At 37.1% G+C, this 17,327-nt stretch overlaps 1 protein-coding gene across 1 annotated transcript in view; it reads right to left on the bottom strand.

Annotated features, from left to right (window-relative positions):
* SYNE1 (spectrin repeat containing nuclear envelope protein 1) overlaps nucleotides 1-17,327 on the bottom strand; it is a 341,186-nt gene that overhangs the window by 245,456 nt on the left and 78,403 nt on the right. Inside the window, exons 35-42 of the mRNA XM_057737764.1 lie at nucleotides 15,427-15,593; nucleotides 12,690-12,843; nucleotides 10,390-11,018; nucleotides 8,003-8,182; nucleotides 5,903-6,053; nucleotides 5,414-5,572; nucleotides 4,040-4,222; nucleotides 1,250-1,351 (exon numbers count right to left, since the gene is read on the bottom strand). Of these exons, the coding sequence (XP_057593747.1) occupies nucleotides 1,250-1,351; nucleotides 4,040-4,222; nucleotides 5,414-5,572; nucleotides 5,903-6,053; nucleotides 8,003-8,182; nucleotides 10,390-11,018; nucleotides 12,690-12,843; nucleotides 15,427-15,593 (1,725 nt within the window). The remainder of the gene's footprint in view (nucleotides 1-1,249; nucleotides 1,352-4,039; nucleotides 4,223-5,413; nucleotides 5,573-5,902; nucleotides 6,054-8,002; nucleotides 8,183-10,389; nucleotides 11,019-12,689; nucleotides 12,844-15,426; nucleotides 15,594-17,327) is intronic.

A 17,327-nucleotide genomic window follows, 5' to 3' on the forward strand; every position in this document is an offset into this window, starting at 1 on the left:
GCCACCTGCAGGGATGCCACCTGCTCTCCAGACAGTACCACCAAAATCCTCCTCATTTTGAGGTGTGGTGCAGGCACTCCCTTGCCTCTTCCTTGAGTATGGGTAGGAGTGTGTATGTGTATGAGAGAGAGAGAGAGGGAGAAAGAGAGAAACCAGAGTACAACAGTAGCTCTCTCTCAAAACCCTACTCCATCGTCACTCCGGCAAAAACCAACGGTTACCCATTTATGCCCTTGATATGCAAAGCTCTCCTTTTCAGTTTTGTGGGTGATCAGCACCCCTTCTGCCTGTTCTTGCTTCAAGTGAAACTTCTAACCTTCTGGTACAAGTAGATCATCTACCGATGATACTAACGGATAGATACACAGTCTTGGGTCAGAGCAAAAGTACAGGTGATCAAACAAGACTGACTGGTTAGCGAGAAACAGAAGGTAAAGGAGAAAGGCACAATAGTAAGAGGGGAAATGTACAGAAAATGAGGGCAGCAGCAAATAGATAGCTTAAAGTAGTGAGTAAGAGCCCTTGGCCCTGACCCCTGAGTGTGAAAGTAGTGAGTAAGAGCCCTTGGCCCTGACCCCTGAGTGTGAAAGTAGTGAGTAAGAGCCCTTGGCCCTGACCCCTGAGTGTGAAAGTAGTGAGTAAGAGCCCTTGGCCCTGACCCCTGAGTGTGGGCTGCTCCCAGGCTCTCTCAGTGAAGCAGCCCAGGTTTCCTGGTCAGCCCTGCCTGGCCTGCCTCCTGGTGCCTGTGGATTGCGCCATCTAAAGGGCCTTGAAGGGACATCGGTGATAGTGACCCTTCCAAACACAATTATTCAGTAAATGCATTAGAAAAATATCAATAAAGATATCAATATTCACAAACGTGGTTTCTGTTTCTGTCTAGGCTTAAAAGGGTCCATGAGGCAAGCTGAGTGCTTCACTTTCAAAATTTAGTAAGGAAAAAAGAACTAATCTTATAATATTTGAGTTGGAAATATGCTATTAACATTAGCACAAGGAATTCTAAAAATGTTGATATTTTAACCCTCATATCTGATAAGGTCTATGTGTTTGCCTGGAGTTAGCAACAATGATAACAATAAGAATATACACACATACACATACACATGTACTTTATAAATAAATACATAAAGTGTGTGTGTGTATATATATATATCCATGGAGAGATTACATATATATATATATACACACACACACTTTTTTGAGGGTGTATAGTATATAGAGTTATTACAAACGATTGAGTGCTTACCTGAAGGTCTGTTGGTGTTTCTGGATTTTTAGTTAATTCTTTAAGATCATTAACTTTGGAATGTAGTTCTTCTAACCTCAGTGCTTTCTTTTTAACTTCAGACTGCCAAAATAAAAGACAAAGGGGAAAAATATAACTAATCCAAACACTGACATGTTATACTTGGCATTTAATAATTTCAAGTACTAACTCTGTCAAAAAGCCCCAACTTTAACCCAGGGTAAGACAAAACAAAAAACCAAAATACTAAAACCAAAACTGCTTCATTTTCTCAGGGCTGTCATTATTTGCACATGTGGAAAAATGTCACCATTAAGTTTTACTGGGAATGTGAGGGCGTATGCAGAACTTTCTTCCCACCCTCTTCTATTAGAAAAAAAATGCTCCTGGAAAAAATTAAACATTAACCACACTCTTGAGTCAGTGGGGATTTGCAACAGACTAACAGCCGTTTACTTATCAGCATTAATGTCATTGGCTACTATGGCAGCATGAAAGTCTTGGGGAAGCATTTTAAGAGAAACACACATCAGGAGGGCCTCCTAATTACTGTACACTATGTGTAAGATAGAAGAAATACTTCAAATGGAAATGGAAAGGGTGTTAAAACAGAAATCAGGTTAATTAGGAAATTGACATCTAACATTTTGCCTTTTGCCTTTTTTTTTTGGCACTAACATTAACACAAGAAGAAAGTATAATCAAAGAATCATTACAAAACAAATTAGATGCTTGGAAACTTCATTAGCTATTTGGGCCCACGAAGGAACATTTTAATAAAGTGTCCCTCTCAGCTTAAATGTGCTATTTTGGTGCTCGGTAGACACTAACAAAACTCCTGATGCCTTCAACCCAGCAAGTAATTTACTCGCCCGGTAAAAAGTGATGAATTGCCTGCCAGGCCCATGGGCCTTCCCCAGAACCATGTGGGCAATTAAGGAGTCACACCTACGCACCTTAACTTCATTTCCTGCACTGTTAGGCACCGGGCTGAATCCAGCTCACTGATTTTATTAGCTGCTGTATCACAGAGAGTAACATAAAACACCCATCTCTGCGAGCGACTGAACCTGGACATAGTGAACGTGGCTGAGGCCCACCGGCTCCCTGGATCCCAGAGGTCAGCAGTAGGAGTACCCTCCAGGCTGGTTGAACAACTGGCCCTGAGTTGCAGCATTTACCACCATTTTGAGCTACAACATGACGTCACAGAACATGGAGTTGGAAGCACCATACAGGTGCACACTTTCCACAGTATTTCCATCATACATATATAATAAATATCAATAATTCAAGATCCTGGATAGCAGTAATTATCAAATAATAATTAGGAAGTAATTAAGCTTTGAGAATGTATTACTTTCATTTTTAATACAATTTAATGGTACAATTTAATTTTTAATAATGGCTGTGTTTAACACTAGCTCACAAAATTCCTGAAAACCTAGTAACTGACTTTTGTGGGCTGGTACAAGCTATACTCCAGCACACAGCACTGTTTGAGCTGTTATGTTAATTTAACATCAAAGATAACAACTAAGGATACTGTGGGATCCCTCTCCTGACTCCGCTTTGGGTCTGGAATATTCCCTCTACTTCTGTCTGCTCTTAGAAATAGGGACAATCTATAGAATGTTCTTTGAGTAAATACAGTTGGTAACTTAGGAAATACAGATGATTCAACAACATTTTATTCAGATGCAGTGGTTCTCTCACTATCTGCCACATTCCCTACCTGTGCCAGGCGCAGCGCAGGGCCCTGGAGCACAGAATGTGAGCAGTCTCGTCCCTCACCAAGGATGCACTCAGTCCTGTGCTTTGTGAAACAGGTTACCTCTGGTCACTATTTCCCCTCACCCTGCTTCATTTTTCATCATAGCACAATTACTGCTTGACATTTTACATATGATATATATTATAATGTAAATAATGTAAATACCATAATGGCAGTGACTTTGTTTTACTATTAAATTCTTAGTGCCTGACACATTTTAGATGCCCATCAGGAATTTGATGAGCAGATGAATAAATGAATGCAAGAAATGGGAGTTTAAAAGAGGAGTTTAAAATAAATTGGCCACTAGAACTTTAAAAGCCCACTTTCCAGCAAGTCTGTGACACTCCAGTCTCCAGTTTTCTTTCACTTCTGCAAAGGCAGTGGAGGAATCCAGCACCCAACATAAGTGTTCAGGTCGTGGTAAGTACTCAGTAAACATTTCATTTGAATAAAGAAAAAACAGATACTAAATACTATTAGATTACAAACATTTTCAATTTGGTTTTCCAATCGGAATGTACCATAATCTCAGATGAATGGGACAGTTTATAGCTTTTATGAATCTTTACTTTTCTATTAATACTTTAAGTGAAGAACTCCAACTAAGAAATGATAAAAACACAAAAAAAGAAAACACGCCTCTTACCCATAGCCTAATCAACTTTCAAGCAAACAGCAAAAGATAGTTGAGTTTTATTACACTTACATGTGTCTTGAAAAGAAGACTAAACTTTACTTTTTCCCCCTGGCAGTTTGTTTTCTTTCTTTTTTTTAAGTGAAGTATAGTTGATTTACAATACTGTGTTAGTTTCAAGTGTATAGCAAAGTGATTCAGTTACACATAAATATATATCTATTTTTTTCCAGGTTCTTTCTCTTATAGGTTATTATAAACTATTGAGTACAGTATGTGTCTTGAAAGGAAGAATGAGCTTTAAAAAAAAGGCACACTTTTTTTATATTCTGGTCAGTGATGTACCACAAGCTCACATATGAAGGTGAAGTCATTTTACCTCAAATTCTTTCAGGAATTCTTCTGCTTGGAGGCTATTATTCAGGTTGCTGATGCTTTCGGTCAGCTGTGGAACAGAATTGTTTGCCCATCCATCGATCTCATCTTTACTTGCAAGTACATCATCCCAAATGGACAGGCTTACCCTCAGCCTGTCCATGTTTTCCTCAATTTTCTCTGATATCTGGGATAGAAAACAGAGGCCATATCATTAAATCTGAGGCTTTCAGATGCTCTTTGCCCACCAAAGTATTAACTATGCCAATGCTTCCTTCATATTCTGAATGAAAAACAAAGTTTTACAAAAATTATTATAATCTAATTAGTGCTCCTGGTTCAAGTAAATGCTACCCATTACATAAGGTATTTCTGTCATTAGGAGAGTTCACTGAATTTCGATTTTCACCTGTAAATTGGAAAACAGTTACATGTCTATTGCAGTCTACTATAATATAACTCACTCTAAGGTTTAATTTCACAGGATAGGAGTTCACCTAGGGCAGTACTGGATTCAATTTTGAAAATGACACAGCAAGCCCTTTTATTTGTAATGCTGAGTTATAAAAATGTGCATAATTAGACCCGGACATATGTATAAAATAAGTAAAAACACAGGAGAGCAACCCACTCTGTATGGTTAAGGTATTGCTGTTTAACAATCTTCCCATAATAAGAATGCCATTTTAAAAGTGGAGGCAGATGAGGTTTTCTGAAGTCCCTATAATAATTATTTGATTATAATATGCAAATATCAATATCTAACTAAAGTAATTTAGCTTAAGTAAGGGAGTCCACTGCAGGTTAAACTTTTGAACCTGGATATTGATAATGGGGGTGGGGGGGCGAATCACAGGCTTTATGAGTTGGAAAATGATGTAAAATATGTATGGATTGAGATGTAGAGTTCCAGAGAGATCAAGCGACTTGTATGGGCACATAGCCAGCAAATGACAGCAAGAACTAAGAGCCAAGGATGTAAACTACAAGTCCAGTGTTTTTCAATGCACAATTACAGTCTTACTACTTTAAATTATTATACATCATGGTTTAGTATTTGGAAGATATTTATTCTTCTATTTTAACCATGATCCCAAAGTTTGGAAAAGAAAAACATTTAGGGTTATAAATATGTTATGACTGAAGTTATCAAGTGAACTTCCAGAAAATCTGCCAATAAGTTTTAACAAATAAAGCAAATAATTTTTAGCTATTTCTAAATTGTATGTGAACATTATTTTTCTTAACAGTATCATTTTGAATTTAGCATTACAAGTTAAAAAAGGAAGACACATTCCTGAATAATCTTTTGCCCAAAAATGTTATTGAGAAATGTGCATATATAAACTATTCATAGAATCCCAGCTGATGAGCTTACATCCAGCCATTTGTCCACAGTGCTTTCCATGTCTGTTTTCACCAAGATGTAATCACCACTGTGAATTTTTTTCAGCTGAGACAACAACTGTTTTCCTTTACTAGTAAAGTTATCCAATTCTTTCTGTTTGTTACACATTTCATTCTTGGCAGTTTCATGCTGTGGAGATAAATGTTTCCTTAATTAATAAAACAACCAGTGAGAAGTCAAGAATTTATAACCATTTGCCTTTAAGAAATTTAATTCGTGGTTGACCTTATGCAGAAACCAGTAATTATAATGAACTATACAAACATATTATAATTTTCTTGAATTGCTAGAATCCTAGGATGTAAGTATTCCTTAAAAAAAAAAAAAGGTTGAGCTTGTCAGCATGAATTAGCTATATCTAAATTTACTGACATAAGTTGTATAGAGTAAAAAAATTATGAGTAAAAAAACAAATCTACTAAAAAAGTCTAGTAAAATAAATACATTTTGAATTATTACCTTTGATAAAGCCCACTTAAGGTCCTCCTGATCTTTTATAGTAGTTCTGGTTACAATCACATGGCTGGCATTTTCTAGAACTTTAGTTACAGCTGACTTCAAATTCTGATACTCTCTCATTAAGTCAATAAGTCCACAGCATTGACCCTGGCTGTAATGATTAAGAAAATACATCATTTATTGTCACATATCAGGACAGGGAAGAGTTCTCTATGACTGGACCTGATATATAACTACATAAGTGTACTCTGATGAATGCTGAATCAAGGGAAAACCATATTTCCACCTACTGAGGTCAAAAGCATTCTGGTCAATCTGACTTAACCCTAATGTCCAAAATGCTCTCCATGAATGAAGAATTCACATAGCCATTAAAACAAAATCTGTTAAATTAAAAAAAAAATTTTCCTGTGATTTAATTACTTCATAGTGATATGTGTTGAGGGGAAGCAAATCCACCTCCCCCTTCAAAAAAAAAAAAAACCCAAAAAACAAAACAAAAAATACTGCTCAGTAACTAAAGTACATATGAGATTTTCTTTTCCATTTCAATAACACAAATTTTCATTGAATATGAATCCCCTGAGAATTGTCAAAATATAAAATAGTTTTTGTTTATAAGAGTAAAATGCCTTTGAGCAAACAATTCTTTACCCAGGAAATTTTCCAAAGAAAGAAGTGTGCACTAATATTTGGGTAAAATTATATTCTTCACACCATTATTTGTAATAGGAGAAAATTTAGAAATAATGTCAGGGACTTCTCTGGTGGCACAGTGGCTAACAATCCACCTGCCAAAGCAGAGGACATGGGTTCGATTCCTAGTCCAGGAAGATCCCACATGCCGAAGAGCAATGAAGCCTATGCGCCACAACTACTGAGCCTGCACACCACAATTACTGAAGCCCGCGTGCCTAGAGCCCGTGCTCTACAACAAGAGAAGTCACCACAATGAGAAGCCCGCATATTGCAATGAAGGGTAGCCCCAGCTCACCACAACTAGAGAAAGCCTGCATGCAGCAACAAAGACAAAAATAAATAAATAAATAAATATTTTAAAAAAAGAAGTAACCCAATGTTAAAAATAGGCCAATATGTGAATAAATTGTGATACATCCTTATGATTGAGTACTGTGCAACCTGCACAAATCACAATTTAGAAGAATGTTTCATAACATGGAATAAAGTTTGTACAATACGGTTAAATTTTTAAAAGCCTACATTAATAGTCTACAGTATATAGTAAAAAGCTTATGTACACATAAAAATTAAATGTGAATGTTTACAGATGCTTTATTTATAATTGTCCAAACCAGAAAGATCCCAAATGCCCATCAACTGGTGAACGGATCAACTGTGGCGCACCTAGTAAATGGAAAACCACTCAGCTATAAAAACAGAATGGGCTCTGTGGGTACATATCACCATGTACACTGAGCTCAGTAAAAGAAGGTATTTAACCAAGTGTAGCAAAAACTTATGCACACACCAAAAGATGAACATGAGCGTTTAGAGATGCTCTATTCACAATTGTCCAAACTGGAAAGAATCCATTTGTGTGTGATTCTTCAAAAGATGATATTACAGAGACAGAAACTGATCAATGGTTGCCAGGGACTGGGAGTGAGGGGAGGGACTGACCACAGTGAGACATGAGGGAATTTTTTCAGGTGGTGGAACTGTTACTGTGAAATCTGATATTTGTGATATTTACAGAACTGCATGAGTTTGTTAAACTCCTACAGTTTAAGGATATATACTTATAAAGGTGAATTTTACTGAATGTAAATCATACCTCAATTACAAACAAATACAACAAAACAAAAAAGAAAATCAGGGGTAAGACTCTCCTGGTGGCATTTTGTAAACTGACAACTCCATTGACAACTTCTGATTTTAGGTATCAAATTTCATGTCTAATTGTCACCTCAACACAATTTCCTCAACCAAGTTCTGTAGGACTAAATTTTTAATGTTACTAAGTAGACACAGAATACCTAAGTTGGCAAAAGATACTAGACTCTTGATTAACGGGCAATGCCCCAGTGTCATAAAATAAGTAGAAAGTTAAAAACAAAAACTGAGAGGTTTTTTACTTACTTTTCATGAATTAGTTTTTTGGTATCATCCCAGATAACCTCTAAGTGATTTATCTCTCTGTCAACTTCAGGTGCAAAGGCTACATCTTTCTGAGCAATTTGCTTAGCTTTGTCTTTCAACCAACATAGTTCATGCTCATGAGAATTCAATTCATCTTCTAACTGATTGAAGACTCTCAATCTGAAAATTAAAATGTTATTTTACCATTAATTTACTAAAGGTAGTTACCGAGTATTTCCTTTCCATAAGGCATGCATATTGGTAGCTAGGAAAGCTTTTAACACAGCAATCGTATATATCAATGGATAAAGATGCTTTTAAAGTTAACTTTGCATACTTCAGACTGTACCTTAGAAAACACTTTGTCATTCTTACTATTCACCTTCAAACTTCTGTTAAGTTTGTATTCTCTTTAGTGGTATAAGAATTTTAAGACGCGGGCCAACATTGGAGGTAAAGGAGGTGAGTACTTATTGCAAGGTCATTGGTAAGAAATTCTTCAGTGCCATGAGTTTCGATTCATATTAAAATAATAATATTTAAAAATCACAGTTGTTTCATTCAAAATAAAAATAGCTTTACTGAGCTCTACAATAAATATATGTTTTAAAAACTTAACCCACTTATTTGAAAAGATTACCACTAGAAAATGATCATGAGCTTTTTTGGTCCTTAATATATTAATATTTGAGTGTTTGTGAAAAAAGTGGCCACATAGAGGCAGCCATTGACTCTTTTAGTCCTTGCATCTTTGTATAGTGCCGACTATGTGCATCATCCCATTTAATTCCCAAAGCAAAGTGGCTAGGAGCAGGCACTATCAATATCTCCCTCTTATAAGAAGAGAGGTGATTTGCTCAAGGTCACCCAGTAACACGTAAGTATGGTATGACTGGGATTTAATGACCAATCGATTGCAGACAACATTTTCTGGAGCCTCAGTGCAACTTTGGTGAATTCAGTGTTGTGGGTACTGATGTGGCTCTTGGGCCCAACCCAGGCCTCCTCCAGCAATTTTAGGATCTCCTGATCTGCTAGACCTGAGCAGGCCAGGGAAGGCCATGCAGCACCAATCCTATTGCTTATTTCCCGGGTGAGCCATTTGTTCCTTTCCCACACTTGGCTCCTCCTTCTACCCTTACTCTGGAGGCCATTTTTCCTTCCCAAATCTTATTCCCTTTAGTCAGTTTACTGTTAAACTAGTCAAATAGCTTATTGCCCATGAGGCATAAAACCTTAGGAGTCATTAGCATCTAACCAAAGCCTTAGTTTAATGTTTGATTCTGGTTAAAAGAAAGCAAAGGGCAGTGACCGTGGCAGGATCAATAGAATCCCTGTCGATTATGTGTGCCTTGGTATGAATGCATTTCTCCTGTTTCTTTGCACCCTGAAAAAATGGAAAAGAAAGTGATGCTAAGAAGATACGTGGGGAGAAGTTCTATTAAGAAGGAAAGATAAGACTGAAAAGAAGGCTACAGTAAAAAATTACTTCTCAAATTTACTGCAGAAAAATACCTTTGACCCCTTAGCTTCTCTATTAAACTCACCTGACAAAACCCCAACTTGGCTTAAACCTACTTCTCTGTCTTCTCCACACCTCTAAGCAAACACTTAAAAGTAGCTGGGGAGAACCACTTTGCCAGGCTGATGGTTCCACTTTAAGTGAATGAATACAAATCTCAAATGGCAGCCTATCACTTACCGGGCGCCAGAGGCTTCCCTCCCTTTTCTCCCTACGTTTCTCCCCACACCTTCCTGTCACTCACTCTCAACTAAGGAACTCACTCCAGTCCTTTCTGAGAGGTTAGAAGCCACCAGGGAAAATTCCCTCATATTTTACCACCAGAAATACAAATCTATTTCACTTCATTTCTCCTCTGCTTTTCACTCTTGTTACAGAAGATGAGTCCCTTCTTCTATCAGTTAAAAACTATTCAAAAATAGATAATATGATTAATATACTCTACGGTAGATAAAATCTCAGAGTGGCTTACATATAGCTCTTAGGAAAGTCCTTAGGGAAAACAAAGAAATTTTAGTACTTCTTAAGTGTTAAAATAGTCATTAATTTTATCCTATATATATATGCACATATATATATATAAATAAATATATATATTTTTATCCTAAATACATATATATATATACATATATATATTTTGGCCATGTGGCATATGAGATCTTAGTTACCCAACCTGTGGGATTGAACCTGTGCACTCTGCAGTGGAAGTGCAGAGTCTTAACCACTGGACCGCCAGCGAAGTCCCCTCAAAATATTTTTAAAATAAGTAGCTAAATCTGGTACTATCATAGTTTTGTACAAGAGTTAATTCCAGAGCAAATAAAAAGTAAATGAGACAACCGGCTTCCATGCAGTTTCCATTCACCTCTGTTGAAGTGCTTGGCGGGTTAGTTCCTTCAGCCGCTCTTTGTCAGTCCTTTCTTCAATGTCCTCAATGCTTTTCAGCAACTCCTCTTTCTGCTCTTGGAAGGCTTTCTTCAATACCGCCAGGGCATCCGCCTCACTCTGTTTGGTTCCCAGAAGGTTCTGGATACTCTCTAATTCGAAGCAGAGATGATCAGCTGTAGTTCTGCAGGAAGTCCTCTGCTCAGAACTTCCACTTTTGAGGTGGTATTGGGCTTTGGTAAGAAGGCCATCAAGACTGATGGCAGTAGATTCTAATGTTTTCACATCTCGAATAGCATCACTGAGGTCCTTTGCTAATAAGTCAGACTGTTTCTTATTCATACTGTTGGTTGCTTCCACTGTTTGCCTCAGCCGGTGGAGAACCTCTGACAGAGAGGCATGGCTCTGCAGGAATTCAGCCAGCTGAGACAAGGCCAGCTGCCGCCTCTCCACGACCTGGCTGGCCTCCTCAAACAGCTGGAAGCAGTCTTCCGCTTTGCCCTGGAGGAGGTGAAGGTCCTCAGCATGGCCCAGAGCACCCAGCTTCGCTAGGTGACCCTGCAGACTCTGCAATTCTCCCCTTTTGCTCTCTACTTCGGCTGCATGGTCCTGGAAGAGGAGAGAGAGTTAGCTATTGATTCCCCAGACACACTATGTTTTACCCGCACGGATACAGTTGGGATTTGTGATGTCAAGATACATTTTAAATGCAATGGATGGCATAGTAATTAAAGGTCAACTATGGTGAATCTTGTAGAAACATTCTTAAAATTTCTTTTGTTTTGCTTATCTATATATTTCACATAAAATACAGCTCTCATTTGGAATTAATTCATTCCATGCAAAATAATTTCTTACTGGAGAGAAATAGTTAAAAGAAATTATAGATATATATATTTATACATGTGTATATATACACATACATCATGCATATACATATATAACTTCTAAAGTCTTCCAAATTTTCAATTTCCCTTAACTATACAGATGCCTACAATATAACTAAAATATACATAGAATTAGCTCTATTTTAGAATTAATTAGATTTTATTTAGAATTATTAATATATGGAATTAGCTCTATTGTATATAACATATATTTATATTTTATATATTATAATAATACATTTACATACAAAGTATAATATCTATATATATTAGAGCTAATTCTAACAGTTTGTAGGGAAGGAGTGTGAGAACAGATGAACATTAGCACCTGTTCAGAGGTCATGAATAAGGCAGGTAGAAACCTGCGCAAGTTTTAGCTGCCTTCTCTTTAAATAGATGTAGATTAACCAGGGTGAGCCTGTTGTATAGGAAATTTGACTAGCTCTCAATAAAACTTGTTTAAAATCTAGCAGAGATTTGCCAACGATCTCAGCATGGTTCCTATTAAAGACAAATCATCATGTATCTTGATCTTGACCACAGTGGCCTTAATATTCTCCTCAGCTTGACTACTAAACTTTTGAGGGCTTCTCTGAGCATTCACATTAGAAAATTCACAAATCCACTCTCTGCCCCTTTGCTATGTACATCTTTTTAAAGCCTCTGGCCAGTTTTACAGCTCAGAATATCCTTCTCAAGGACTGGAGGAGCTGTTTCTTTGAAATGTAAGTCATTAAGGAAGACAGCATCTCTGTCTTGTAACAGGAAGATATGAGAAAGTACTTTTCCTTTGGGTAAAACCAATTAGCAAACCCAGAATAGAGTCAGCACTCAATAAATATTAAGTATTTTATTATTAAATATTGTTATAAGTGGATTATGTAGCTTATCTCCAACTATCCCAGTGCTTGATGGTCAGTATCTGATTTTTTTAAATGTTTTAATTTTTGATGCAGCATAGATATTATGCATCAATTATAAATAAGGAAGATAAATCACAAATCTTAAATAACTTTCAAGCTAAATAGTAATTCAGAAAAACTCTATCATGAAAGCATGGGAATTCAGTAGTAGTTGTCAGCATTGGAACAAAGCAAATGAAGCTAAAAAAGGAACATTCTCATCACTTCACCTTACAAATCATTTACTCCACTTTGAAGGAACAGTGTCTTAAGGTGGTTGCCTATTTTATCTGAAGTGGCTTTATCTGTTTGATTGTCTGTACAACACATTGCCTGGAGCCATATGCTCAATTATTAAAACATTTGCATATTAATAAGAAATTAAATTGCTGCCAAGTGTTTTTTTTTTTTTTAATGTTGCATCCCTTTATAAATCAAGAGCTCTCTGTTATGAATAAATTCCTCTTCAGTCTTAACAGAATGCATGTTACCTTGTGCCGAGTAAGAGCTGCCTGATGGTCCATTATGCTTATGTCAGAAGTCGTGTGTAATTCACTGAGGAACAGCTTAATCCAGACAGAAAAAGAAAGCAGCAGTTCATCAAACTGCTGGTGTTCAGCGACCACAGACTGAAGAAAGTGAATCCTATGTACAGAAGGTATTAAAGTTAAAATGCCCCATAGCTGGACAGAAAGAATTAATGATAGTTTTTTTGTGAATAACTTAACCAAGGGCAAAAGCAGTGTTGTCATACATGGACAGACTGAAACTCCTGATGTTTTCTACTTCTCAAACCCCGTTTCCCTCACACTTCTCCCGTCTCAGTTAATGTTACCACCATCCACCCAAAAGGTTCTACGAGTCCGTCTTCATCCCTTTATTTCTTTACCACCACATCTGATCTACGCACATCCTGTCAGCGCCCCCAACACGGTTTGTTCTGTGCTCTTCTCTCCACCGCTACACCCTGGTCTAAATAACTTCATCTCTTGCCTTGCCTCCAACAGCCTCCCACACTGGCCTCCTTCCTGTCACTGTGGCCTCCCTACCATCCACTCTGTAGGTAACAGCCAGAAATGATCTTAATGTAATCAGAACGTTCTCTGCCAGGCTTAAACATGGGGCAATTTCCTGTTGCACACAGGAAGGTAAAACTCCAAAACTCCTTACTGCGGTCTGTGAAGGATCCCACGTAATCAACTTCTCTGACCTCATCTAATACGGCGAGGCCCCACACTTCCACTGATCTCTGTTGCCACAATATCCCAGCTTATTACTGTCTTAGGACCTCTGCCCTTTTTGCTCGCTCTGCCTGCATCCTTTGCCCCCAAAGTACCATGAATCTGCTTCCTACACAGCATTCAGATTTTAATCAGATGTTACATCCCCTGAGAGGCTTTGCTTGGCCACCCAATCTACGGTCCCTGACATGTTGCCCTATTTTGTTGTCTTCATATTACTGAACACCACTCGAAGCAGTCTTGTTCATTCATTTGATTAATAATACATTACCCTCTCCCTCACGCAATAAAAGACTGGGCTTTACTTGCATTGCTTACTGCTATATCCTTAGTACCAAGAAAGGTGCCTGGGATATGGTCAGAGATGAATCACTGCTTGCATAATGAAGGAATTAGATTGATAAACAATAGGTGATCTGAGGTCAGGATCCAAAGCTGGCATTAAGAATAATACCATAGGGGGTTAGGGTGGGAGGAATTGGGAGATTGCCATTGCCATACATACATTACTAATAAGAAAAAAAAAATCAAATTGTATACCTTAAATATATGCAGTTTTTGTATGTCAATTATATCTCAACAAAAATCCTTAAAAAATAATAAAAGAAGCCAGCTGCAACTTAAAAAAAAAGAAAAGAATAATACCTTAACCAAATGTTAATATTTGTTACAATGGTTCTTATCTAAAGTTCAACTTTTTAAATAGACTTTCATGTTTTAATCCTTACAAAACCATCTACACTTTATCTTTCCATGGATATATTATATTTCGAATGCTTTCATACACTTGTATCATTTTAAAACCCTTCCAGTTTCTCTCTGGGAGAGAGGCAGAGAACAGACCCTCCTGTGCTTTACAGAAAATTACTCATCTTTCAAGAGTTTGGCACCAAAACGTTTTGTCTGCCTTTCATGAACCCATTCAAATGTCCTTTCTTTTTGTTCCCATAATATCTTGTGCTCACTTCTGATTGGGTTTCTTGTTATTCCCATGTTGATTTGTAAAATACTTGGGTCAGGTTTTATCTATTTTCATGGTTTCAATCTTTGATATGGTGCCTCATACTCAATAAAAATAAACATTTGCTGATTGATTGAATAAATGAACGACTAGACAATGGAACAAATACAAGTTCCACGGAGGTAAAGAGCAGCTGCCTGCCGTAGCTAACCCCAGAACACAGAAGAGTGTGCTACTAATTATAAAAACTCAGTAAATGTTTCCTGAATGAATGAATTAAAAATTGACTAGAAAGGTTAAATGCCTTATTCAAGATTACATGCATGATCAATACCAATTTAAGTCAAAAATTTGTTTTTTGGCATATTAGAAAGCTATAGATGTTAATTGTTAATAATCTAGTAAATTAAGCTTTAATCCGTTTTTGTCTCCTTTTAATATAATAATAATTTCCCTGCTCTCTACAAAGACCTATACTGGAATGAGATGAAAAAAAAATACATATCCTCTGTTGAGAAATACCATGTGAGGCAAAATTTTAATTACCATTTTTCTCCCGTACACAAACAGCTTGGACAATAGTAATACAAACACAAGTAATCCTATGCTCTTCAATAGTGTTCAACTAATTTGATCATTGCCCTGACTGCAAGTCTAAAATTTCGAATTGAGGTTCATTAGAAATACTAATTATTAAGTACTTTGATTTTTATTTTATTTTATTTTTTGCATTTTTTTGCACTACAATAAACTGCATATATTTAAAGTGTACAATTTGATTTTTTTCTTATTAGTAATGTATATATGGCAATCCCAATTTCCCAATTCATCCCACCCCAACCCCCCCACCCCTGCAAGCACTTTGATTTTTAAAATGAATAATGTAGTTTTCTTCCCTTCTATAATTATATCTGAATAACTGGGTTAACTAAAGGTAAAGAAAGCTATGCTTTCTTAATTTATATCCTCACCATTTAAAAAATGAGCAATACTATACGTTTCTTTTTTTTTTTTTTGAAACCCAACCTTTTGCTAATTATCTGGGGCAGATCTCTCCATCTCTCATCCAGCTGCTCCAAATGTAGTTTCATCATTTTCACATCATCTTTGGAGGCCACCGAGAATAGGGATTCTTTTAGTTGCAATAGGTTGCTGTAGGTTGAGGCCTTGGATACAACTTCATTTTGCAGCCCCTGAGAAAACACGGAGTGGATTACACATCTCATCCCAAAGAGATTGACCAGGAAGGACCACATGACACCGGCGGTTGTTGTCCAAAGGCTTTGCGTTCTTGCAAAACAGAGGTCATTAGGACCAGGCTAAAAAGGGTTTCTAAATCCCTTGATTTAGAAATGGATCCACTTAACCTCTAATGCAACATTAAAAATGCTTCTGAAACCTGAATTAGTTTCCCAGAATCTGAGTTATATTAAGTTAGGCAAACTCAGAAGCTGTAGAATTTCTTTAAGAATAAAGAAACTGGGTAGGTGAAAAGAATCCAAGAAAAACCACTGCTGAAGAGAAACAGTGCATATCTAACAATGACAGGGGTGCAATTTAAGGTACTGGGAACACAGTGTGTCTCTCTGTTTAGAGACTACATTAGGCCAAACCAGGGAACTCAAAGGCTCTTCATTTTACTTTTATGCAACAGAATTACTTATTTTTAATCAGGCAATGAATCTCTTAAGGTGATGTGAATGGTGCATAAAAGCCGTGGTTCCTACCTAATAAGAGGTAAAATATAAGCACTATATAGATAGTTGCAGCATGGCACATAGCTGATGCTTGTCAAAATGTTTACTTTCCCCTCCCCAGTGAGGCTACATGTGTGATACAAGCAAGATTGCTAAAAGTATCAGAGGAAGGAGTACACAGCCTACGGACGACAGGAAAGACCTCAGGGCAGAATCGGGACCTATGCTGAGCAGGATGAAGGACACAAGGCCGGAAGTGGGAACGCACAAGGTGTGTTCAGACCACAGTGGGGAGGCACCTTGGCTGACACAGTGCCTGGACATGAGCTTGCAGCCCAGTCTTGGTCCTCTAACTTGAGTAGCACTGTTTTCCATACAGAGACACATAGGAATACAGTTTGATACAGACAGAATTCTTTGTGACATTTTTAAGAAAAGCTATGACTTCCCCTCTTAGAACACCCATATATTACATTTATAAGAAGTTAAACACTGGACTGTGGACTGAGGATGGCTCTTTATCCTCAGGCAGGACAGCTACTGGAGGTTTCTGAGCAGGGACTTTTGGGGAGATTAATGCAGAACACTGGTGTTTAATAAACTAGAAAGGCAGAAGAACCAAGAATATGGGATACCCTAAAAGTCAAGGCTGGAGAACATCTGAAGATGGCAGAACAGGATCAGATGCTACAAACATGCTCTGATGGAGTTTTTAGGGAAGCAATTACGAAAAATAAAAGAACCTAGCTTTCTTAAACATGTTATAAAAGGTGATGGGAGAAAGTTGGGGTGTAAATCTGTTACACAGAAAATTGGGGTGTAAATCTCTTTTGTGAAGCAATTTTGCCTGTTGAATTTTCTGGCACAGACAGCATCACTTAACATAAGTCATTAGTCTCCAGAAATCAGTAACATTGTCTGTAGTTTCAATAATAGTTAAAGATTCTTTTAAGTATAAAAAAGTTGGCCTCTTCAAGGACGTAATAAGCTAGTATTCTTTATCTTTCTATCTTCTGCATTTGTGTTTATTCATTTTTTAGTGTCTTGCTTGAAAATAATCATTACTGTGACTTTTTTTATTACCAAAAATTCATATAAATGCAAAAGTAGAAGAAATATAGCTATTATCCAACTTCAAAAATTATTCACTGATAGTCAACCTTGTTTCATCTTTGTTTCTACACACTTCTCCTTCAACTCCCCTGCCAGATCATTTGTATTCAACTGAAA

This window comes from Hippopotamus amphibius, chromosome 6 (assembly GCF_030028045.1).
Source record: "Hippopotamus amphibius kiboko isolate mHipAmp2 chromosome 6, mHipAmp2.hap2, whole genome shotgun sequence".
NCBI classification, from domain to species: domain Eukaryota; kingdom Metazoa; phylum Chordata; class Mammalia; order Artiodactyla; family Hippopotamidae; genus Hippopotamus; species Hippopotamus amphibius.